This window comes from Balaenoptera acutorostrata, chromosome 6, assembly GCF_949987535.1.
Source record: "Balaenoptera acutorostrata chromosome 6, mBalAcu1.1, whole genome shotgun sequence".
Lineage (NCBI taxonomy): Eukaryota > Metazoa > Chordata > Mammalia > Artiodactyla > Balaenopteridae > Balaenoptera > Balaenoptera acutorostrata.
Window position 1 is genome coordinate 119346797 of NC_080069.1, and position 26794 is coordinate 119373590.

Below are 26794 nucleotides of genomic sequence, written 5' to 3' on the forward strand. Positions count from 1 at the left end.
GCTGGTTTATGTTGGGTAAAATAGACTTCAAGGCATAAAGCATGACTGTGGAAAGAAGATCACCACATATCAGTGAAAAATTAAATCACATTGAAGACATTACAATTCTAAACTTTATTTTTTAATAAAACAGCTTTACAATGGAAGAGCAAAATGGACAGAAAATAACAAATCTTTCATCATTATCATCACAATAGTTAATGTAATGATCACTGGCCACTGCCATAAATGGCTTTGAGTATCTTGTACATATTATCTCAACCAACACTTGCATCAATCGTTTCCTTCTGTGTTCCCATTTTACAGACAAGGAAAGTGAGGCACAAAGAAGTGACATATCTCTATCAAAATACATTACAACAAGCAGACAAAAAATCCTTAATGATGGGAAGATGTGGGTAATCAGCAAGTTTGCTCTAATGAAAAAATGTAGAACTCTGCAACCAAGAAATGGAAAATACACATTCTGTTCAATTACTTAGAGAACATTTATAAAAACTGACCCTGTACTAGGCTATAAGACAAGTCTCGACAAACGTAAAAGTCTCAAACTCAGACTTTCTATAACCACAATGCAATTAAGTTAGAAATCATTAACAAAAAGATAAGTTTAAATACATCATACAATTGGAAATTTTAAAATATGCTTCCAAATAAATTAGTGGAGAGACTAAATAGTAAAAGAAATGAAAAATATCTGAAAATGAATAATAATAATACTACTGCATACCAAAATTCATGGGTTGCAAATAAAACAGTACTTAAATGGGAACTTTGTTCCTTAAATGCTTATATTAGAAAAGAAGAAAAGTTGAAATGAGGAAAGCATCTGCAGAAAGAAATTTTTAAAAGGGCAATAAAATAAATCCAAAGATATTGACAGAAGAGGAAGAGGAGGAAGAAGAAGAAAAAGAAAATAAATAAAGTCGAAAGTACAAAGAAGTTCCATAAAGATAACTTCTGGTTCTTGTAAAATACTAATAAAAAATGATTTAAAAAACAGACCCTCGGGACTTCCCTGGCAGTCCAATGGTTAAGACTCTGCGCTTCCACTGAAGGGAGCATGGTTCGATACCTGGTCGGGGAACTAAGATCCCACATGCTGCACGGTGTGGCCAAAAACAAACAAACAAACAAACAAATAAAAGATGAAGACCATTAACGTCCTTTAAAAAAAAAAACAGACCCTCGGACTTCCCTGGTGGTGCAGTGGTTGGGAGTCTGCCTGCTGGTGCAGGGGACACGGGTTCAAGCCCTGGTTGGGGAAGACCCCACATGTCATGGAGCAACTAGGCCCATGCGCCACAGCTACTAAGCCTGTGCTCTGGAGCCCATGTGCCGCAACTACTGAAACCCGTGCGCCTAGAGCCTGTGCTCTGCAACAAAGAGAAGCCACCGCAATGAGAAGCCAGTGCACCGCAAAGAGGAGTATCCCTCACTCACCGCAGCTAGAGAAGGACCGCACGCAGCAGCAAAGACCCAACACAGCCATAAATAAATAAATAAATAAAAATTTTAAAATGTATACATTATTAAAACAAAACAAAACAAAACAGACCCTTCCCGGGACTTCACTGGTGGTTCAGTGGTTAAGAATCACCTTCCAATCCAGGGGACATGGGTTCGATCCCTGGTTGGGGAACTAAGATCCCACATGCTGTGGGGCAACTAATCCTGCACGCCGCAACTACTGAGACTGTGCACTCTGGAGCCCACGTGCCACAACTAGAGAGAAGCCCGTGCTGCATCGAAAGATCCCTCATGCCACAACGATGATCCCGGATGCCACATTTAAGACCAAATGCAGCCAAATAAATAAATAAGAATTGATTAAAAAAAAAAAGGCCCTCCCCCAAAAGTATAAATAAATAATATTAGGAATAAATAAGGGGGACACACCATATATGCAGCAAAAAATTAAGGTGAGAGAATATGATGGGCAACTTTTGGCCACTTAACTTGAAAACTTGGGATGAGATGGATATATTTCTAGAAAAATATAACATACCAGGATCAACCAAAGAAAAGATAATAAAGGAATTGGATCAGTAGTTAGAAACTCTCCCACAATAAAGTATTACAAAATATTTAAGGAACAGTTAATTTCATCTTACATATATTATCCAGAAAATAAAGGGCAACACCCCAAAACTAAAAAGAAGTAAAGCAAAAGCTAGAACAGCCAAGAAAGAAAAATTACAGGTCAATTTCAGTGACTATAGATGCAAAATCTTAAAATGTTAACAAAATAAATTCAGCTCTGTCTAAAAAAAAATACATCATAACCTAGTTATATTAGTCCCAGGAACGCTAATTTGGTTCAACACAAGAAAATTTAATAATGTAATCCACCTGTTAATGGATTAAAGGAAGCAGAAAAGGTATTTGATGATGTTCAATATTAAGTCAAGCTTTAAAAAAAAACTTCTTGGGGTTTCCCTGGTGGCGCAGTGGTTGAGAATCTGCCTGCCAATGCAGGGGACACGGGTTCGAGCCCTGGTCTGGGAGGATCCCACATGCTGCGGAGCAACTAGGCCCGTGAGCCACAACTACTGAGCCTGCGCGTCTGGAGCCTGTGCTCCGCAACAAGAGAGGCCGCGATAGTGAGAGGCCCGTGCACCGCGATGAAGAGTGGCCCCCGCTTGCCGCAACTAGAGAAAGCCCTCGCACAGAAACGAAGACCCAACACAGCCAAAAATAAATAAATAAATAAACAAATAAAATTTTTAAAAAACTTCTTGGCAAAATAGAAAAAGAAGGGAAGTCCCTTAGCCCAATAAAGGGTATATTATAATCATGCTTAATGGGGAAACATTTGAAGCACTCTCTTTATAATCTAGAACGAGATAAGGAAGTCCACAATAACTGCTACTGCCAGCATAATAGAGGTCATAACCAGCAGAGCAAGATAAGAGAAATAAATAAAAGACATAAAGATTGAAAAAGAAGAAATAAGACTGTATTATTTGCTGGTGTTATGACTGTCTCTACGGAAAACCCCAAAATAGAAATAAAAAGAGAGTTTAGCAGGCATCTGGCTCTAAAATTAATATATAAAAGTTATGTGCTCTATAGTCCACATGAATTAAGTAAAAAACATAATATCAGATGAAAAACAGTCAAGTCACAAGAAAAGAAATGAAAGTATGATTTTGTTTCTATAAAGGTGAAAAGGGCGCAAAATTATGAAATAAACTCTTTGGAGGTACAGACACCTACGGTAAAGCTATGAAGAAGCGAGGAGGAGATTAACACCAAATTAAGGATAAAGTTTACCTCTAGGGTGAAGAGAAGGATGAAGTTAGGAAGGGAGACTTGAAAGGCAACAATAAGATTTTTATTTCTTAAGACAGGTTGTGGATTAGCAGCTGTTCCCTTTGTTACTATTCTTTACACTGTACATGTGTAGTATACATAATCTTTTTTAAAGAAAAGGCTCTGAGGGACTTCCCTGGCAGTCCTAGTGGTTAGGACTCCGTGCATCCACTTCAGGGGGCACGGGTTCGATCCCTGGTCAGGGAACTAAGATCTTGCAAGCCACGTGGCGCGGCCAAAAAAAAAAAAAAAAAAAAAAAAAAGCTTTGTTTAGAGACCAGGAAGGAATGGCGGAGGCTCTGAAAGGTATTTTATTTACCGTAGTTGGATGTTTTAATTTTTTTCTCCCACTTCATTTGGTTGTATTTTCAGGTATTTCTACAACGAGCAAGGATAGATAGCTTTTTTTCTAAGAAAAGGCCATAATAGTAATGCCTTTTAAAAAGTCTTTCAATAAATAAAAATCACTCCAATTTTACATTTAGGGTAATAAAATATTTGCTACAAAATGCATACCTTTGTGCCAGGCATGTTTCTGGGACACGTATACTGATTTTACCTCCTTTAACCCCAAATGTTTTTTTGATAAACTTTGGGTCAATCTATTTTAATGGAATAACATATTAAGTACTTTGGGGAATTAATATTTTATGAGAACTTATAACAAATTTATGGTAACTTTACCAGCAAATTAATATATCTTTTGGTAAAGTAAATATCTCCACTCAAGATCAAATATAGACATTAAGAATGTGTTTTCTAATATATTAGATAATTTTAGAGGAAGGCATACTAATATATACCTAGGCTTTAAGCAAGGAATTTGGCAGAATTGGGCAATAAATAACTAATTCACACTATTTTCTGAGCAAATTCAATTCCAAATAATCTGGCAAAAGTGAAAGAAATCTACAAAAATGCAGGGTTTTCCCCCATGTAAAGCATGAGTCTGTGAATGCCAAAATAGCCCTGGGCAGTCACGAATGAATACTGTTATTAACAGCCTAGTTTTGTTTACACTAATATTGATGACTTTTATAAAAAGAAACTTTAACTTCCAGGGAAAAAACACAGAGGGAACCACAGGAAGACACAGTACAAGCTTTATAATAATATTCCTAATTGCCAATCCAAGTCCATTTCGGGAAAAGCTTTCGGGAGGACTCTCCAATGCAAGCCTTCAAGTACAACCTGTTAGCAACCTGAATGAATCCATTAGAACACAGGCCACTCGTGTGAATCTCTTTATCTTTTTAACAGAAGCACCGTAAGCGGCCGAGCTCTTCCAGATGGCACTGGACAGTCTGCTCCAGCTTTTAAGAGGCTGACTTTTTCTTTGAAAAGCCATTAAGAGAGAACCACAGCCTGCGGAAACCACCCCCTAAGGTATGTTCATGGTCTAAGTCTCCGTGTTATCATCCTGATGACTAAATAAATCAACAAACTGCTCAAATCATAACACCGAAGATTCCCCAAATTTTAGATTCTCTCCCTGACACCCCACCGCCAACATCCCTCCGTTGACACAACACGAAAATGATCCCAAGTAAAGTGGCCTTTTGTGGTTGCAGCAGAAAGGAGAACTTGGGGACCAGCAGTCTGGGAGGATATGTGATGAACATTAAAAAGGGAAATGAAAGAAAGACCCTCACTTTCACCTTACCTTTTCAACATCTGCTTTTGTAACATTTATGTCAGCATCCATTTTCTCAAAGTACTGCTGGGCTCGGTCAGCCTCTTTGCAATCCCGCTCAAAACGTCTTTTACTCTAAAAGCAGAGGAAGATGGTGGCGGGGAAAGTAATTTTTAATGAAACCATGAGATTCTTATGAGAAGATGTAATTTTATCGACATCCGCCCCGCCCCCCCACCACCCCGAAAGCTTTCTTCTCCAAACTGATTTGTTCCGTGTCATCATTTCAGGAAGTTATTTTAAAATCCACATTTATTTCCATCCAAACTGTCTAATCTTTGTTCTTTCCATATGATTTTTAGAAAAAGACTCTGCTTGAACTCTTTTGGGCTTAACATTTTACTTTCAGTAATGATTTCTAGAAACCAGTTAAATTCAAATTATACAAATCTCTAAAGACAATAAATAGTGTCTCTGTTTGTTTTGTACTTACTGGTTGATTCAAGCTTAAGTTAAATTCAAACGAGAAAATCTATAAAGACATTTCTTGAGCGGTTGGGTTTTCACTTACTGATTCTAGTTGCTTCCAGCAAGTCTCTATGTGCTGCTGTGCCTTCCGTCCGTCGTGAAAGTGCTAGAGGGGGGAACACACCCATAATTAGTACCCCCTCTTTCTCATATTAACACTTGAGAAAAGAAAAATTCATCCACTTCAATGATATTTAAATATTGAATATCTAGCATGTGCATGCCAGAGAAATTTAAGAGTTAAAAAATAAACGGGAAATGAAAACAGTAATAGTCAAGAGTTCACTTTCAAACTTTAGCTATAATAATACTGATTGCTAAGACTTACATACACCACTTGTAAAAATGACAGGAATGCTTTATTAAGACGGCAATCACTTTGATCTTTATTTTTAATTGCTTTGAGATGTAATCATATACCAAAAGATTCACCCATGGCATTGTTCAATTCAATGGGTTTTAGTATAGTCACAAAATAGGCAACCCTCACCAGTCAATTTTAGAACATTTTTATTACCCCAAAAAGAAACGCTGTACCTCTTAGCTGTCACCCGCCATCCTCCCCAGCCCTAGGCAACCACCACACCACTTCCTGTCTGTATAGATTTGCTTATTCTGGAAGTTTCATATGAATGGAATCGTACAATATGATGTCTTTTGTGACTCACATCATGCCTTCATTATTTCATAATGTTCACTTAGCCTAATGTTTTCAAGGTTTATCCACGTGATCACATGTATCAGTACTTTATTCCTTTTTATTGCGGCGTGATATTTCTTTGGGTGACTATACCACATCTTGTTGGTCCATTCACCAGCTAATGGGCATTTGGTTGTTCCCAGTTTGGGGCTATTATGAATAATGCAGCTGCAAACATTTGTATAAGTTTTGTGTGGATAGATGTTTCCATTACTTAGATTTTCTTAAAACTTAAAATTCACCTCCCTGCCATCTGCAAAGGCCCTGAGGCAGGTATGTGCTTGGTGTTGACCATCAAGCACACCAGAGGGCCAGACCAAAGTGAGCCTCAGGAATATGAGGAGATGGGGTCAGAGAAGAAAGGGGCAGCCCGTGCACGGTCTCGCAGGCTTTTCGTATGAATGAGCGGGGGATCTGTAGATGCCGTAAAGGAAGGTTCCAGGTGGGAGTCTCTCTCCAACCCTGGAAATGATGGAGACTTGGACCATGGGGTAGCAGTGCAGGTGGTGACAGAGGCTCAGATTCTGGGTGTCCTTTGATCAGGAAAACCACTAGGATTTGCTGGCGAATCAGATCAGATGTGGGCTGTGAGATATGGAGGGGTCCGAGTGATTCCAAGGTTGTTCAGACTTGCATGGACTACGTGAACAGAAGCCCTTGCCCTCTGGTTCCGTTAGATTTGCCACGGAGAGGGTTCTGGCATATCAGAGGGCGTGAATTTCTATCTGCAGCTTTCCCTCGCTAGGATGCCAGGGGCTGGCCAGGTCCTTTGACCAAAGGCCACAGCTCCGGTCAAGCAGCGCCCCTGCAGCTGACCTCTGAAGTTCCTACAAGGCTGCTTGCCCTTTGAGACCCAGGGCCATGGCAGCTCCCCACCGTGATTAGCCTGGGGGTACCGCTCCATCCCTTACTGCTTTTCCTGAGCCCTTTCCACAAGTGGTAAATGCTCCTTTTAATAAATGGCCTTCCCTCAATGGCTAGGCTTGAATGTGCTCTCTGTTTTCTGGCCGCCGAGGTAAGCACGGCTGGGAGGGGTGTGCTGTAGAGAAGGCACGGTGAAAGGGGGACAGGCACGGAGAGGTCCCCTTGGTACAGCCTCAAAGCCTTTTCTCTCAGTCGTCAGCGCCTATGGCTTAGCCGAGTCACAAAAGGTAGCTGACTCCTGGGAGGCCAGGGAGGAGGAGACAAAATCAGATTTTTTTTTTTTTTTAATAACAGTGTTCCTTTATAAGGGAATGTTTTCTTGTCTCTCTTCTGAGGTCAAGTTTCACCATTTTAAGCGCCTCTTGACAGCAAGGTTTATCCATCTAGCAATTTTTTGGTCTAGAGGAGCCCCGTGGGGCTTCATTTTTCAAGTCTCATAATAGACACAGGGATAGGACCGAAAAGAGATGGAGTTGAAGGTAGGAATAAACAAGCAAGAAAGGATCGGGCTTCGGGAGGAGTAAGGTAAGCTGAGAGCAGAGTTAGGGAGCTTTGGAGGAAGTACAGGTTTTCTGAAAGCCACATATATCGTTTTAAAGACGGCTCAGGAGGGAGATCAAGGCTCAGCTGTGCCCCTAGGCCCTGGGAGTCCCTCGTCATTGTCCCAAACAGTCCAGAGGACCAGCCCCATTTCCTAAGCAGGTCCCCTGTGTTCTGCAGTTTGCAGAAAAGATACCTCCATTCCCCCAAATCTTACTTCGAGATTCAAAGACAGACACAAAAAGAAAAAGAAAACCTCGGCACCCAATTCAGAGCTGGGCTCAAAGCTTCCGCTCCAACTCGACAGCAACCCTGAAATGAATGTTTTCACAAAACGAAAGCTCCCTCACAGCCGGGGCCGTCCTGATGGAGAGGAAACACACACAAAGAACATGGAGAAGTGACGGACACGGCACAGGAAAGGTGGAATGGGCTTTACTAGCAAAGGAATCTTCTCTGAAGACAATAGTGTTCCAAAAAAGGTCATGTTTTTGGAAGCACGAGGGATGATTTTTATTGAAAATCTACTACATAGTAAACTCTCTTGTCACTTCTTCATTCCAAGGTTCAAAAATAAATATGAATTTATTTTTCAAGCACGGTGTGGACTTTGCTTGACGTTACTGGTGAGCTTTTTGCCAGGAAGGACTCCTGTCACGACACACCCCATGACACCACAATTCGGTGGGACCGAAACAATGATCTGAGAACTACACCTGTGATTGCATTCCATGTAGCTTAAGAAAAAAAATCGAGGTGTCACTGATTTTCCTTCCAGTCTTTCTTGCCTAGTATGTGTTCCTCCAAAATGGATTTGCCTGCAACACACAAAAACAACCTTGTGCTGCCTGACCCCTTAGGAAACTAACGGATGGAACAAAAGCCCTCCTGACAGTCCTGAGCATCCCATGACCTAAATAGCGGCGGTCCTTTGTAGCCAGCTCCATCTTCCCTCCTTTAATCGGAAAAGCTGTCTTAACAGTTACAAAGTTAAAGAAACCAACCAGCTTGCCAGATGTGTTTGTTGTTTACTAACAAACAATGGTCAAACATTTCTTCGCTGGGCAGATAGCAAGTGTGGATCTAAAAAGTGTGTCTCCAAGCCCTAAATAAAGAGGAATTGTTCTCTAGAAAAAGATAATAAGCACTTCTTTTGGAGCCACGGGGTGAAGTCATCACAGCTCTTTTCTCCTGTCAGAGGAGAGACAGGAAATGCCATCTCTAGAGACCCAGAAAAATGCTCTTTGCTTTCTCCTGTAATAAGATGCTTTAGTTTCTCTTCAAACATAATAATAGACCTTTTAAAAATGCCTGATGGTATCTGGGGTGACAGCTAAACTTACTTTCATTTCAACTTTTTGGTTGAACCTTAAAAATATACAGGTAAAATCTATACAAATAAAATCAGTCTTGAAAAATTTTTTAGAAATTTCCTGGGGGCCAGGGGTAGCTGAGATAAAAAATCACAGGGAACCTAAAATAGGCAAACATTAACTTAAAGCAAAATGACAATGACAGGGACTTCCCCGGTGGCACAGTGGTTAAGAATCCTCCTGCCAATACAGGGGACACGGGTTTGATCCCTGGTCCAGGAAGATCCCACATGCCTCGGAGCAACTAAGCCCGTGCGCCACAACTACTGAAGCCTGCACTCTAGAGCCCAACTACTGAGCCCAAGTGCAGCCAAAAATAAATAAATAAATTAAAAAAAAAAAAAAAAGACAATGACAAAGCTTCCAAGGAGATTTTACTGCACTGCAAAAAATCATACTTAGGCTGGATAGACAAACAGTGAGAATGTTTATTATTCACACGTTACAGTTAGGTACAACAGCTGCTCCTTTTACTATATATATATAATATATCATTAATTTTTAAAACTACATTTAAAAAAGCAAAATATGGCATTGATGTGAGAACAGCCACTTCAAAAAAAGAAAAAAGTGGAAAAAAAATAAAAAGAATAAACACTCAACTAAGGACAGTCAGCCATCTGGAATTTTAAATAAAACTCAGATTCCACAGATGAAAACAAAGGAACACAAAAACTTGAAAAGGCCAAGAGAAAAGGAGCTTCCAGAAAATATGTCTGTGACAAATATTAGAATTTCCTCAAAACCTACAGTGTGGTGGGTTTGAATGCTAGCAGCTTCTAAGCCTGACTCAGGATTAATTAACGTAGCGATAAATCTGTGTGTGTAGATCTTTATGTGGACTGTGTAGGAAAACTGTGAAGCATCTTCAGACCTGCTCAAGGGAGCATTCCGTCACTTCACTGAAGTCCCAAACCATAAACCCAGAAACGTTCCTGACAGGAGTTGCATTCTGCTTTTCTTCAGTAAGGCCTGTTTCCCCCAAATTCATTTATAATAAAAATATCTTCTCAATGAACTTGTTTAAAGTTCCTAAAAATGCCTGCCTCCCCGTGCCATGTTTTCAGTTATTTAACTTCCCCTGTAACGCTGACCATCCAGGCACTGGGCAGCACCCCCCACCCCTACCCTCCCCAGTCCAGGTCCAGGTCCAGCAGCCCCAGCCAAGTTTCCTTCATCCCCTCTCCAGCTGCTCCCCTACGCCACCGACCCTCTTATTCTCAGGCTGGCTTTTACTCCCCAGAACTCTCCCCACAACCACACTTTTTTTTCCCTTGGCTTTGCCGTGCAGCTTGTGGGATCTTAGTTCCCCGACCAGGGACCCAACCCCAGGCCTCGGCAGTGCGAGCACTGAGTCCTAACCACTGGACCGCCAGGGAATTCCCCACATCCACACTTTTTACCTAGACTCCAGTAGTCTTTTTTAAACTGTTCTTCAAAACAATCCCTTCTTTCACATCCCTTAAAGTTCTAATTCCTCTGAAGAATCCCAATTAACTCAGGATGAAAGGATCGTCAAATGATCAGTATTAAGCAGCAAATGACTCAGATTCCTCACTTGATCTCTTCCAAGGGTATGAAACTGTTCTTCCAAACCAAAACAAGGAAAATCGCCCTTAATAAGGACTTTAGATAGAGTGCGAGGTTGATGGGTGAAACGTTTGGGACAGTAATCCTTCCTTGGGCTGAAAGATCTTAAAATCTAACTCAAATCGTTCACTCGACAGGTGTTAATTCCACACCCACATGTGCAGGGTGTTGCTTTACTTGTGAATAAAACAAAGCCCCTTTCCTAGTGAAATAGTGGACACAGCAGTAAGAGAAAGACGGTAAGGAACTCAAGAGGAATGGGTGTGGGTGCAGGCAGCATTTAGATAGGGCGGTCTGGGAGGACGCTTGAGCAGAGACTTGAATAAAGTGTAGGAGTGAAATTGCAAAGTTCTCGGAAACACCCTTCCAAGCAGCAGGAACAGTTAATGCAGATGCTTTGAAGTGGGAAAGGGCTTGGCGTGTCCAAGGAACAGCTAGAAGCCAGTGCAATTAGACTGAGAGGAAGGATAAGGCAGAAGAAGGCGGCAAGGGCTAGACGTGGACAGCCTCCCAAGCCACATGAGCACAATGGAAAGCTACTGGAAATTTTAAGAAGGGAAGGGACATTGTCTGATTTGCACTATCACAAGGTTGCGCTGGCTGCTGCGTGGAGAATGGACTGAATGGGGGCAGGAGGTGCAGGGGGACCAGGCAGGAGGATGGGGACCACCTGCCTAAGGATGAGCTGGTGGTGGAGACGGAGATGGGGAGCTGGACCACGGACCATGGGGCAAGCCTGGAAGCAGAGATGAATTAAAAATAAAAGGCTTAGGACAGTCCTCCAGATGAGAGATGATGAGAGACTGGATGTGGTGAGAAGTGTTTGGGTTCAGAACAATTACTGAAGGGGGAGCTGATAGGACTTGACATTAGACAGAAGATGGGGCATAAGGGAAAAGTAAGTCCTGGGTGCCCCACGTTTTTGGCCAGAACAACTGGGTTAAAAAGGACTGCCATTCACAGATGGCAGGAATTGCAGATTGGAATGGGGCATGATAAAGGATAAACTTTGGGGAATCCAAAGTTTGTTTTGGACAGGCTGACAGGGTCACCGCATTGCACAACTCTGGGGCGTCCTTCACACTGTTGCCGGGCTCCAGGGCCTCTGCTGACAGCGGTGCGGACATGGGTGATGGGTGATGCTATATCAGACATCTAAGGGGAGATGACTGGATATAGGAGAGTCAGGTGAGACACACCACAGTAGTCAAGAAATTCTCACACTTTTTGGAAGAGAAAGAAGGTCTCATTCTAACTTACAAGGGGGAAATACAAAACCCAAAGTCGCATTTCAAATCCAAGAAATCAAGGACAGAATTTAAGGATCCTGATAATTAAGTATGTTACCCCATAAATGAGAAAATAAAAGTTTTTTGGTTCACCAGGCCAATGGTGTTGCAGTGACAGAACCACAGTGGAGACAGGGTGTTAATTAATTGAATGCCGCTATCACATGTTCTTTGAAAACAAAGAGAACAGAACAAAACAAAATACACCTTCTAGACATACATTAAACCAGGGGCTATTAGTGGGTGCTGTATAAGCGTGACACGCAGAAGACCAACAACTCTTATAGGGTTTCCCGCATTTTGATTTACTTAAATAAATGCAGTAACACCAGTAAGGAAGAACAGCTCTTTAGACCCACTGCTCCTTTTCCAGATCATGAAATCTAAAATCTATCTTGCTTTTCTGTGTTTTCTTCCTACAGGTTCTGGCTTTATAGCAGAGTATCCACAGTGGAATCTCAATAGGACTGAATAAATCAAAAACAGATTTGTAATTAGCTTGGTCATATAGATAAGCTCCCTTTACTTTTTGCTTTCCTTTCTGCTAAGTTTTGTCTCTTTGCTGTCATCTCTTATAAAAACATGTTCTAGGGAGTGCCCTGGTGGTCCAGTGGTTAGGATTCAGCACTTTCACTGCCGTGGCCCAGGTCAGGGAACTGAGATCCCACAAGCTGCATGGCATAGAGCAGCCAAAAAACAAACCAACCAACAAAGACCAACCAAAAAACCAAAACATGTTCTAAACATACTAGAGTCAGTCTGGGCTGCAGAACTGCCTTATAGGAAATTAAGCCCCTTCATAAGTTTCATAAATAGGACATAGCCAATACCTAAACTTTTTAATGTGTGGCTTTTATTTTATTTATTTTATTTATTTATTTTAAATATTTATTTATTTATTTATGGCTGAGTTGGGTCTTTGTTGCCGCGCGTGGGCTTTTTCTAGTTGCGGCGAGTTGGGGCTACTCTTCGTTGCGGTGAGCGGGCTCTAGAGCGCGGGCTCAGTAGTTGTGGCACTTGGGCTCAGTAGCTGTGGCACATGGGCTTAGTTGCTCCGCGGCACGTGGGATCTTCCCGGACCAGGGCTCGAACTCGTGTCCCCTGCACTGGCAGGCAGATTCTTAACCGCTGTGTAAATGTGTGGCTTTTAGTATCCATTTTTAAACATTTCCAAAACCTTGGGGGAAAATTTCATATTGTCAATTCTCAGTAATGTGGGGTCTTGCAAGCATTATCTGAGATTTATAAAAATTTTAGTGAGTCACTGAAGGTATAATTATTTCCTCCAGAACTCTTCAGATAACCATTGCCAAAAAAGTGATTCTGCTCCTGGCCAACATTTTGTAATCAAGCGTTCTTTCCACCTGCCAGGAGTAAACGTAGTTGGAGGTTCCAGTAAATGTTGGCTGGAACTTCCTCATTCCCCTCCTGGATCTATAAATCTCCATAAATCCCTCATATGTGGTTAGTGGTGACCACTGCAGATAACCCTACCCAGACTCAAAGGTTGGAGCTGAATCTCTCTCTCTAAAATTCTTTAATAACTTGATTCAGAGTGCAAAAATTGCTAGTAAGAGCATATTTATAATAGTTCTTTCAGAGGAATCTATCTGATAGCAACTCTGAATTACCCACATCTCAGATAAGCCAATTCACACCCAAGTTGGTCCTTTCAGCAACTTGGGAATCTCATCTTTTCTTCTTTTAAAGACCATCAATCTCACAAATGGCCAAAGTTGAACCAAGAACCATGAATCTGGTCTGCTTTGACCTCATATTCTCATTTCTGGGAATTTAGCTTGGAGAAATAATCCCCACCCCCCACACAAAGAAAACAGCTACAAAAGTAAAGAATTCACAGCAGTATTATTTATATAACTAAATAACTAAATAAATAAATAATCAGAAACCACTAATAGCCTATGATTAAACAGTAATTAGTTAAGTGAATTATGTGTTAGAATAATACATAGCCACTAAAATTCTAATTACGAAAACTATATAGTTTCATGTAGAAACATATAAAGTGTTTATGATATTGAATGGGGAATAAAGAAAAACAAATTATACCTATACTAGGACTAATACCCTTAAATATTATATGTATATTATATCCATATATAGAGGATATCAATACTTCTCTATATAAATAACTATCTATATATCTATAAATGACATCCAGAAGGAAACTTGGAAAAATGATTTTGATTGATAAGAATTGTGAGTTTTTGTTCTTTAATTCAGAGTTTTAGTAACATTCTTTAAAAACTTTGGTAACTAATCAATGAATCACAGCAACTCCCCTTAAAAAGGGAAAGTAAATAAAAGAAACAGACGTTCTTATTGTATGTGGTCAGCTTAAAGAGATGATGAATCTTGTACTTCCTGTAAGTTTATAAAAATCTAGGAAAATCAGGCAAGTATAAAATGTCTAAACTTTACACATTAAAACTAATCATGTTGCCTTAGAAAGAACTGTTGATTTTCCACTTATTTCTATCCATTATCATTGAACACCAGTAAATCCCAGACATTGTCACAGGATCAGATGCATTGATAATTTATGTTTGAGAATAAAAGACTGAAGGCAAAACAGAGGAACGGTCACTGTGTACTTTGACTTATATTCACCCCAAGGACTGGCCACTGAGTCCATCACCTCTAAAGAGAAGGTGAGCATCTTGACAAAAATACAATTGCCTTAAGTGGAGCCCATGAGGTGAAGAAATTAAGAGTCCCCCTCCTCTCAGGCTTCCAGGAGTGTTGGTGTTTCTTAATGAGAACTGCTGCTAGCTTGAACACCAGGCTTAGGAAAGAACCTCAACAGCTGTGCTCTTGCAAATGGCAAGTCAAAGCTCTCTTTTAAAGAATTTCCTTTTACAAAATCAACATATTCTCATCAAAATGAGCAAACGGATTTTTGTGTGTCAGGACCAACACTGGTTATTCATAATATTATGTGAGTGAGCTGCATTGTAACAGGAGAACATAGCATATGTGGAAACTGCTGCATAAAAATCACATTTTCTCAAGTCTACAAATAACAAATGCTGGAGAGGGTGTGGAGAAAAGGGAACCCTCCAACTCTGCTGGTGGGAATGTAAGTTGGTGCAGCCATTATGGAAAACAGTATGGATGTTCCTCAGAAAACTGAAAATAGGACTACCATATGATCCAGCAATTCCACTCCTGGGCATTACTGAGACAAAACTGTGATTCAAAAAGATACACGCACCCCTATGTTAACAGCAACACTATTCACAATAGCCAAAACATGGAAACAACCTAAATGTCCATCAACAGATGAATGGAAAAAGAAGATGTGGTACATATATACAGTGGAATACTACTCAGCCATAAAAAAGAACGAAATAATGCCATTTGCAGCAGCATGGATGGACCTAGAGATTATCGTACTAAGTGAAGTAAGTCAGAAAGAGAAAGACAAATACCATATGACATCACTTACATGTGGAATCTAAAATATGGCACAAATGAACCTACCTATGAAACAGAAACAGACTCACAGACATAGAGAACGAAGCAAGGGGCAGGGGGGCGGGGGTGGTGTGGTGGGGAGGGAGAGGGACGGACTGGGAGTTTGGGGTTTAGTAGATGCAAACTATTACATTTAGAATGGATAAACAACAAGGTCCTACTGTATAGCACAGGGAACTATATCCAATCTCCTGGGGTAAACCATAATGGAAAAGAATTTTTTTTTTATGTTGACAAAGTCTTTTCACACTTTTTTTTTTTCTTTTTTTGGCCGCACCACGCGGCCTGTGGGATCTTAGTTCCCTGACCAGGGGTCAAACCTGTGTCCCCTGCTGCAGAAGCGCAGAATCTTAACCGCTGGACCACCAGGGAAGTCCCAAAAGAAATGTATATATATGTGTGTGTAACTGAGTCACTCTGTTGTACAGCAGAGACTGGCACAACATTGTAAATCAACTATACTTCAATAAAAAATAAAACAAATTTTAAAAAATCAGCCTTTCTCCCAAAAACATGAACAGCAAGTACTATCCTATTTTACTTTTAAGACTTCAAGAGTTTTTAAAATTAATTTTTATTGGAGTATAGTTGATGTACAATGTTGTGTTAGCTTCTGCTGTACAGCAAAGTGAATCAGTTATACCTTTAAGACTTTAAGCTTTTGTTTAAGATCAAACAGCTGGCTCATGAGCACGATATGGCCTCAGGGGCAAGGAGAATATCCATCTCTCCCACTACCTTACTGTCTTCTACTTCCTTTCAAATCCATTCAAAAAAGGAAGGAAACCTCATCTTTTTGCATGGTGAGCTATTTCTCATCAGGCACTCTTGTTAGAGATTCATCTATTCAAACATCGCAAAATCTATATGAAAAATAATTTTCTACTAGTATTCTGAACTGAACTTGGAAATCCTCTCTATATGCAGTAATGAGATACAGCAGTAATCCTGTAAATTCTAAATCATCCCTTTGGGCAGGGAGGATTTCGCCACTGTATCAAATGGCCCAAAATGTATTAAGCTGATGGTTAAGAATGGTACTTTAGCAAGACACTATTTGTAGTCAGCCATGAGAAACAGTAACTCCACCTAAAATTTTAAAAGCGGCTTGTTTTCAATGCCATCAGCCAATTCAACATTTTTTAGACTGGTCCTGTTATGGACAATATGTTATGACATATGGTCACAAGGAGACCTGTATATGCTCCTGTTTTCTGTAATAAACCCTGATCAAACCCTTTCTGGAGTAGAAAGGAGATTCTGTATTGAGAAACAGAATGACCTGATGGAAGGTACCAGATATGCAGTGCCTATATATCAATACACAGAATGTGGTGCTAGGCGGTTTGTACCTGTTTTCTTGCGATCCTCCCCTGAACTCGGGAAGGTGGTTTATTATAATCAGCCTCAGTTACAGATGCAGAACTGGCTGCTCAGAGAGTTATATAACCTGCCTAAGGTTTCCTAGCTGGTGGGGCTGCCCGAGTCCTGAGTGGGTTTGTTGACTGCAGAGCGTGGGTCCTTTCCTCTCCTCCCTACCTGCCAGGAGCTGCGGCTCTCTGGACATACTGCTGATTGAGGCTCTCCTCTCCTCTAAAGAAGATCTGAAGTTCACTGTCAGCCCTTCATGGTCCCGCATCAAAGCAGCAACTGGATTTGACCCCAGAAGAGCTGGATTTGGGCTCTCGCTCTGTTGTGGCACTTCTGCTGATAATTACCGTCACCAGAAAGTGGAAACCATCACATTCTCCTGTGGTTTTGACAGTCATCCGTATGAAAATTAGATCACTTACTAAGAAAAGTCAGGGTAGCCAAAAGTGAAAGGTTGCAAGGAGAAATACTGCATAGTGTGAGATGATCTCAAGGAGCCCTTTCTACAGCTGACTGCTGATGGAGACCTTCACACCAGTTAGCCCAGCATCCTTAGGGGTCAGTTCAAGAAAATAACTCAGTGGGAACCAGAGCATGTGTGTGAATGCGCGCTGCCCTGAGAGGTGGGCTGCCTGGTAACAAAATGTAAGATAATGAGCACAATGTATAAGATAACAGCCCTCCCCCTCCCCCAGGGATGCTGTGAGGATAGAAGTCAGTTATTATAACCTGTAAAAACGATCCCTTGAGGCCAAACAGTTAAATATCCAATATTAGGAGAGTAATTTTAGAAATCAGAGAACATCAACACAATGCCACATCATGCAGTCATTCAAAATAATGGTAGCTATTACCCACATAATAAGCAAAGCAGAAATGTTCATGATGCATGATATTAAAACACCACAAATGTACATGTACTTACTGATACTCTTTCTAGAATTTTAAAAGGTTTCACAATTTCCAAAATTTTCATCTCAATAGAATTACAAAAGGCTTTAAGAAAGCATACTGTTTACAGCTCCTCTCAACAGAACATCTGACTCAGAGAAGCATACATGCAGTTCTCCTTAAAATAAAAGGAATGCTATGCATCGCAAGATATTATTTAACGTGTCTGCACCACCTATAATTTACTCATTAAATTACTATAATTTTTTATTAAAAAAGGAAAGGAATTCAAAGTAAAGACATGACAGACTGTAAAAAAGACATGATTACCAGTGAGTAAATAAAACAAAAGGACACAATCATAACACAGCAAAGAAATACAAGGATCTGCAACTAGTGAAACGAAGTCTAACTGAGAACTAAGCTATGTCGAAGAAGGCTGCTTCTACTTCTCAATTCTTTCTTTCACTCCAAGAGTATTGATCAAGAGCCTGCTTTGTGTCACACTGGGCACCGTTCCAGGGACTGAGAATACAACAGTGGACAAGAAAATTCTTGCCCTAGTGGAGCTTACAGCGTGGGGTGAAAGAAAAACAAACAAGTAAATACATAAAATGTTAGATGCTGGTTAAGTACTAAAGAAAAATAAAGCAGGGGGAGGTGGTAGAAATGGGGTGGAGAAGGTGGGGGGACTTTGTACTTTTAAATAAGGTAAACAAGATAGACTTCAATGAGATGATATTCCTGAGAAAGAAGTCAGGAAGTGAGTTCTGGAGATACCTGGGGGAAAAGCTTACCAAGGCGAGAAAAGCCAGTGCAAAGGCCCAGGGGCAGGATCACACAGGGCATTGATCGCACAGGGTAAGAAGGCCACATGGTTGGAGGGGGAGAATTCAAATAAGTAGGAGGAGGCCAAGTTATGTGGGCTTCACACTTCATGATTCACTCCAGAAATACAATTAATGATTCCTACTAAGGTAAATGCACAGTTTTTGTTTAGGGTGTTGGCTAAAATGCTAAACTGTATGAGTGAAGGAAGGTCAGCAAGAGATACAAGCCACTGACCAAAGTAACAAATAAGAAGAAGGTATAAACTTTGCAAGGTCAAGGGCAAGTCAGGAACGAGGGAAGTAGTCCAGCATTGTGTTCAGATTTATTGTGTTTACTTTATGATTATATTAGGTATTTTGCTTAATTCCAAACCTTAATATTCTGTTTCACTTCTTCCTTTCCATCATATAAAAGAAAAGCTCTCCTTTAGTGCATGGTCTATAGAGACTGTCACCTAATTGGAGCTCTGGTGCAGGGTTTCTCAGCACCTATGGACATTTTGGACCAGGTAATTCTTTGTCGTGGAGGCTGTTCTGAGTGTTATAGGGTGTTTGACAGCACCTTTGGGCTCTACCCACTAGATGCCAGCAGCAACCCCCCAGCTATAATGCCCCTAATAACCAAAAATGTCTCCAGACATTGACAAATGTTTGCTGGGGTGGGGAGCAAAATTGTGTCTGCTTGGTAATCACTGCTTTAATGTGAATAGATAAAAACATCAGCTCAGTGTATTAGCTCTTTTTTTAATCCAATGGGTCGATCCTAAGGCATATATCTCTTCCTTACTTCTAAACATATCCAAAGCTATTTGCTACATATTTACAGTTCAGAAAGAACTAAACTCCTCAGATGTTCCAAACACCTTCCTGTCTCAGGGCCTTTGCACGGTTGCTCCCTCTATTGAATGTTTGTCCCATGCAACTTCTACTTGTCCCTCAAGTCCTGTTAAAGCCTTAACTGTCAAGCCCCCCGGGAAGCTTTCCCATGATCCAGAGCATAAGCATGTTAGGTGTTCCCATTCATTATATGTTCTCACATATGTACTCGTACTTTGTCAAAACTATCACAACTGCAATTAAATAATTATTTTGGTCATTATTATTTAATATCTCCACCATTTCAGCAAGAACCCTATTAATCTTGTTGTCTCATGTATCTCCAGAGCATTAAAAGAATTACTGTGGACTCAAATTTATACAGAAAAGCATATCACTGGCCAACTTTGGTACTTTATTACTAACAAATTATTATGCACCTCACAGGCGATCAAAGTACAATGATACAGACCACCATGGCTTAATGATAAATCTCTTAGGGCAAAATCTTGACTATGAATATACTTTACTTGAGGGTACATTTTTCCCTTTTGTTAACAACAAAAGCTATGAAAAGATTGTAATGATGACAAAAGGAACAAAAAGGCCCTCTTCATTAGATGACAATGAATGAGCCACGGAACGAAGTGGCTGTAACTGAGGTCATGTTTCTGGCTCTTTTGAACTCCTTATAACATTTATTTTAACACAGTTTATTCCACACAGCGTACATCATATTGTATTGCTTACTCTTGTATATCCGATAGCCGCAAATATATTTAAATTCCTCAAAGGGGTTAGTATTCTGGGATCCACAAATGAGTTTCAGAATGTCCGAGGGACGCTTGAAATCAGATGTAAAGACCTAGAAACACTTTCTACGAACAGGGTCAGGAATGTTTATACGCGTCTCAAAGGTGGCAATTTAAGACCCACCATCTCATATGATTCCATTTATTGATAATTTTAAAACTTGTAGGGATACTCCCATCATCTTTGGTCCATCTCTTAGGAAGAAAAAACAAATTTTAGTTACCGATTTCCTCTCCTGCTTCAATTCCTGGACGTAGCGTGCTAACTCCACGGTGATCTGGGAGGTCATATTCTCGGAGATGACTTCATGCTGTCCAGCATAATCGTTCATCTCATTCAGGGTGGAAAGGAAGGCTTTACATGCTGTATACCTACAGAACAGAATGCACACCACTCCTTTTCAAACAAGGCACATCCTCTCTCATGTTGCTTCCCACCAGCGATACAGTAATTAAAATCGGGTTAATTTGCATCCAGTTCCCATAGGGTCTTGACAATTCATTACACATAAGAGGGTTCTCATCAAAATGGCGCAGAATAAATTACAACTGCAATATTTTTCATTTTGTGAAGCCAAATTGCCCTACATAAGGCAATATTTGGCTTTGTTAATAGCCCACATATAACCCAAAATACATATACGTACTATAGGTACTAATGTCATGGATATTTAGATCTAAATTATAGACAATACTTTTGGGCTTTTCATGTTAAGATGTCTTAATTGCTGTCTGAACAGACATATTTCTTGGATGAATGAGACACCTGATATTACAAAACCAAATCAAGATGTAGAATGCACAGTCCACACTTCCTGTATTTGCTTAGATTATATTCTAAGCTTATCCTAATTACCTTAATTGAAACAATCTGGAATAGGTCTAGTGACTCAGTATAAGTTATTTCAGTAGGTTTTTATTGTCTTTCCCCAGTTTAAAAACTGACACAGATATGAATGAGGAAGGCAACTTGTTTTTGTAGCTATATCTACAAAATATATGTAGATTTCCTTTATAATCATCAACAATGCCATACAGATATTACCACATAACAATCAGTGATAAACACACCTGTATTCTTCTTCCTCCTTCGAGTTCTTTTTAGGTTGGTATTTCTTCGAAAGGTTCCTAAAACAAAAAGACAGACATGTCACCTTATACAGAAGGATAATTGAGAAATGAGGAATGAACGAAGTCAGTGCTTTTGTTTACAAGTTAAAAAAAGAAGTCACAAAATGTCCACAGCTGAAATCCATTTATTTCCTTCCATCTTTCAGCGTGAAAGACTTGCATAGCTTTGACTCTTTTACCTAAAGGTAGAGCAAATAAGAACAGAAATGGTCGCCAACTGGTCATTTACCTGGATGTTAAGACCTGACATTATTTAACTGGCGAGGGCAGACCATGTGTTTCTATGCAACCATTATTGCTCTAAATCCAAGGCAAGCATATGGACTGAGTCCAAATGTTTAAATGAAAAATCAAAGTGTCAAGGGCAGGTTTTCAAGGCTGTGTGATGCTCTCCCGAAACCTAATGAAAACTACTTGTGAATAAGTCTTCTTGAAGGAAGTAGAGACAATATTGGGGGGATGGTTATGCTAAGACATTTATCAAGGAGAACTTTTAACCTGCTTAGCAGGCTTGCACTGAACACACTCAGATTAGTCAAAATTGCTCTAATCTCTCTTCCTAATCCCATCTCCAGGTCAAGAATCCAGATACTCCCCTCTACATTCTGCATGCTTCAAGTTACACAAAAACTAAGAGGTAATCTTGAAAAAAGAAAACTCACTAACATTTGTTCCACTGATTGATTTCTTTTGGGTCCTGATTTTGGGTTGTGTAGTTAGAAGAACAGCCATAGAGGGACTTCCCTGGTGGTCCAGTGGTTAAGAATCCATCTTGCAATGCAGGGGACACCAGTTCGAACCCTGGTCAGGGAACTAAGATCCCACATGCCGCAGGGCAACCAAGCCCATGCGCCACAACTAGAGAGAAGCCCGAACGATGCAACGAAAGATCCCACGTGCCACAACTAAGACCTGATGCAGCCAATAAATAAATAAATAAATATTGGAAAAAAAAAGGAAGAAGAACAGCCATAGATAAAGAAGATGTGGGGCTTCCCTGGTGGCGCAGTGGTTGAGAATCTGCCTGCTAATGCAGGGGACACGGGTTCGAGCCCTGGTCTGGGAAGATCCCACATGCCGCGGAGCGGCTGGGCCCGTGAGCCACAATTACTGAGCCTGTGCGTCTGGAGCCTGTGCTCCTCAACAAGAGAGGCCGCGATAGTGAGAGGCCCGCGCACCGCGATGAAGAGTGGCCCCCACTTGCCGCAACTAGAGAAAGCCCTCGCACAGAAACGAAGACCCAACACAGCCATAAATAAATAAATAAATAATTTTTAAAAGTTACTGTAGATTTACAATTTTGATCATGGTACGTTTTACAGACAAAGCGAAATGTGAGTTCACCTCTAACAGGTGTTACTAGGTGACATGAGAGGCAGAGGACTTTAGTAAAAAGGACATTGCTCTGGGAATCCAGAGGCCATGTGACTAGATGGTGTAACCTCAGACAAAGCAATGGGCAAGCCTGTGCTTCCAGTTTCTCATCTGTAAGCCCGAGGCAGGTGGGTGAAATGACCTCTATTGTCCCTTAAAGTTTGTAAATTCCCAGGGAATATATACCACCCAATAGAATAGTGATTGTTGCAATTACTTTAAAAAGAAGGCATGGGTATATAACAATTTAAAAATTATAATTAGACAAACTGATGAAAGAAAAATGTACTGACTTGGAGGTTGCTATCACGTGAGCTATGCTTAAACAAACTACATTGTGTTCTCTCTACTGATACTCTGGATACACAGCAAAGATTATCTAATAGATCTAGATTTGAAAGAATGTGAAAAAGCAGTATTTCCTCTAAGCATGTGCCTTAGAGAAAAATTAATGCAAAAGAGAGAAATTTTTGTTTTTAATTTAATTTAATTTTTTTAACATATTTATTGGAGTATAATTGCTTTACAATGGTGTGTTAGTTTCTGCTTTATAACAAAGTGAATCAGCTATACATAGCTGATTCACTTTGTTAAAAGAGAGAAATCTTATATATTGAAAGCACGGTAGAATTCTTTGAGTTGCCTACCACATTTAGTCCTTAAAAAGGTAGATTTAATAAAAACAATAGCTCCGACTTACATGTACCAGGAATAAAAGGGGAGCCATGGGAAGCAGATGACTAATCAATAGGTTATTTTCCAAATATATTTAAAGCAGCATATATGGGACCTGCAGTATTGAAAAGCCTAGAGGTTGCATGTGAGATATTTTTAGCGCATGGTTTTAAATATTGACCATTTCTTCCGCTAACTATAAATTACAAATGGAAAATGTCACTTCTAAATTCACATCTTATATAAAAACTCATTCAAAACTGTTATTTTAGAGGTTGATTTAAATCTACATTTTCTTTTTAGCTTTCAGTCATTAGCAGCCGTAAAAATAACTTAAACTTTATATCTAGTTGAAGGAAACATAGCTTGAAGAGATCCAGGTGAAACCAGTACTTTTTATAGTTCCGTTTTACCAGTCAAATCCTAAACAGGATTAAAGACCAGTTGTGGGTGCTCTCCAGTAAAGACGGTCCAGTACTGAAGAATGAGTATCACTTTGACGATGTTAGCATATATAGCATTCAAAATGCTTCTTAAAAGCATCAATGAATATTTCACTCTATAAACACCAGCAGGAAACTAAAAGTTTAAGAGGTCTATAAGGGAACTTCAGATCTAAGGATATTTCTCTCAGGGACCACTGCAAAAAAAAGAGCAACTTGCATTTCCATTCTCTGGAGGTGGGCTTTCTCGCCCCATTTGTATAAGGTTATTTTAAAAATAAGCAAGCAAATAAACACCAAAAGCACCTTTAAATTTATGGGGTCCTTCTGAGAAATTTAAATTGTTTTATATACTCGCTCTTCAGATAGGCTAATTAAAAGGTAAGAGGAAAACAGATATCTTTTAATAAAGATACTGGATTTAAATTTGGTTGGTCCTAAGAACTGCAGTTAGGCTTTTAAAAAGGAAACGCTTGGGCCTCATTCCAGACCCTCTGAAATGGAAGGTCCAAGGCTGGACACAGGAATGTTTTGTGTTGTTGTTGTTGTTTTTAATCTGTCTTTTATATTTTAAAAGCTCACCACAGATTGCCAGATAAAGATGGCACAATAAAATCTGATCAGAGAATTGTGCTTTTCCAACAAGAGGTGAAATAAAAGCCAGGAAATTTTCAACAGCAGAAAATAAACCAATGAAGAAAGGCACATAACCTCAATCTACACACTTTGAGAAGCGGTGACCAGCGTGAGGGACAGAAGATTCTGGAACAGTGTAGAACAGATGCTTGAGTCCACAAAACCCTGAAAACCGATTCAGACAGAAGTAAACTGAGGGGTGAGTAAGCACTCAGGGAACAGTGACAGAAAAGATCTGAGAGGAAGACATGCAGGCTGACCACCCAGATTCCAGGACTTGGCAGGAGCTGGGGCTGGCCACCTGGGCCTCTACTTCCCAGGGCTGCAGGCTGAATGCCTGGGGAAGATCACCACAAAACCTAGGGATTCCCAAGGAATAGGGGTGAACGCCTTTGACCTAATGGAGTGAATGCTAAAACAGAACCTCTAACAAAGTTTCAGAACAGACAACAAAACTCAAGAGTCTCAAAGACAAGATGTACAAAAACAAGTGCTTTTAAGACCATGCCCCATGGGGTTAATAGAAACTGGTGACTAACAGAAATTCTTGAGCTTGCCTTCCAGTTTATTAAAAACCCCTTCACGTGTAACCTGCCTTCACCGATCAAGCCGATGCTTTAATTGTTGCTACAAAAGGCTTAGTTGTCCTCCAAGCATCACACAGCCGAAACAATAAGATGTTTGCCTGGGTTGTTTTCCAGGAACTTAGAGCTAGCTGTGTCTAGCTCAAGCTCAAGCCAGCTAAGACTGGTTGGGACTACCTAAAACAGGGCCTGCACAGGTGTCTGGTAAATGACATTTTGACACCAGAGGGCCAAAAACCCCACCTTCAGATCATGCTAAGCGCCTCCATTTTTGAACATGCATCCCATGAAGAAGCAAGTAACTCAGATATGCCTGCACAGAACACTAATTACCTCACCTTTTCCCTACCTGCAATCACCTTTCCCCACGCCTAAGACCACCCTGCTTCTTTATGCCATAAATATCCCAAGTCCCTCGCCTTCAGGGAGGTGGATCTGAGACTTGTTCTCCTATCTCCTCGCTTGGCTGCCTTGTGAATAAACCCTTTCCCTGCTGCAAACCTCGGCGACTCAGTGTTTGGCTTGCTGCATGTTGGCAAATGAACCTGGTTTGGCAACACTTTCGCCCACCTTACCCTATAAGGGAGCTCAGAGGGAAAGACCAATGGCACCGGAAGCACAGCAGTGATCATTCACATTCTATCAGATCAAACAGGGGCACTGGTGTTGCTTGTGTTAATAACAAAAACATGCTTAGGCATCAACCTAAGATGTTTACATGTTTTATCTCATTAAGTCCCCTCAAGACCCTTATAAGGTGGGAATTATCATCATTATTATTATTCACATATTACAGATGAAAAAGACAAAGCACAGAGAGTAATTTGTCCCAAATCATATTACTATTAAGTGGAAGAACATCCCAGGCATTGGGACTCTAGAGTCTGTTACTTGTAACCACTTCACTAAACTGCCTGTATTAAATATAAGCAAGGTGAAAAGATGCAGTATGTAATACAGAAGAAAAGGAAGGGACTTCCCTGGTGGCGCAGTGCTTAGGAATCCTCCTGTCAATGCAGGGGATACAGGTTCGATCCCTGGTCCGAGAAGATCCCATATGCCGTGTGGAGCAACAAAGCCTGTGCGCCACAACTACTGAAGCCCGTGCGCCTAGAGCCCTTGCTCAGCAGCAAGAGAAGCCACTGCAATGAGAAGTCCTTGCACTGCAATGAAGAGTAGCCCCCACTCACTGCAACTAGAGAAAGCCCGCGCACAGCAACGAAGACCCAATGCGGCCAAAAATTTTTTAAAATAAAAATAAAAAAGAAGAAGAAAAGGAAGGAAGAAAATGACAGAGAAAAACCCAATCTGTAAGAAAACATACAAGGAAATGAAGCAAATCCTAACTTTGGATTAGGATTTGCAGAATATTTTACACTATAAACAAATTTAATAAAAACACAAAGCCAATAAAGCAAGAATCCCCAGCCTACAGGATAAAACAGAATGGGATGAAACTGGGAGGCTGCAAAGCTAAGGAAATGAACTAGGAACTAAAACACACCACTCCAGAGCTAATAAATAAATTAGGCTGGATATCAAATTTAAGTGAGGAAAGTTTTAAGACAATCATAACATGGAAAGCAACTCTCATAACCAGAAAAAGAAAAAAGATCTGAAGAACAAGATGCTGTAACATAAGGAAAATGGATCTCTGAAGCATATGACCCAATAAGTAGAATAGAAAAAAATTCAGATATAATTGACAAAAGTTCCCCTGAAATAAATTATTGACTTTTCATATGAAAGGGAAATTGATAAAGAGTGATCAACCACAAGGCATTGCTTGGTAAAGTTATCAAACTGCTAAGTGGAACAAAAAAGTTCTTCACATACAGAGT

At 40.3% G+C, this 26794-nt stretch overlaps 1 protein-coding gene across 13 annotated transcripts in view; it reads right to left on the bottom strand.

Annotated features, from left to right (window-relative positions):
• FNBP1 (formin binding protein 1) overlaps window positions 1-26794 on the bottom strand; it is a 143851-nt gene that overhangs the window by 57157 nt on the left and 59900 nt on the right. For all 13 annotated transcript variants that reach the window (XM_057547926.1, XM_057547937.1, XM_057547936.1 and 10 more), the window contains exons 3-6: window positions 21182-21238; window positions 20335-20482; window positions 5520-5582; window positions 4979-5083 (exon numbers count right to left, since the gene is read on the bottom strand). In XM_057547926.1, the coding sequence (XP_057403909.1) occupies window positions 4979-5083; window positions 5520-5582; window positions 20335-20482; window positions 21182-21238 (373 nt within the window). The remainder of the gene's footprint in view (window positions 1-4978; window positions 5084-5519; window positions 5583-20334; window positions 20483-21181; window positions 21239-26794) is intronic.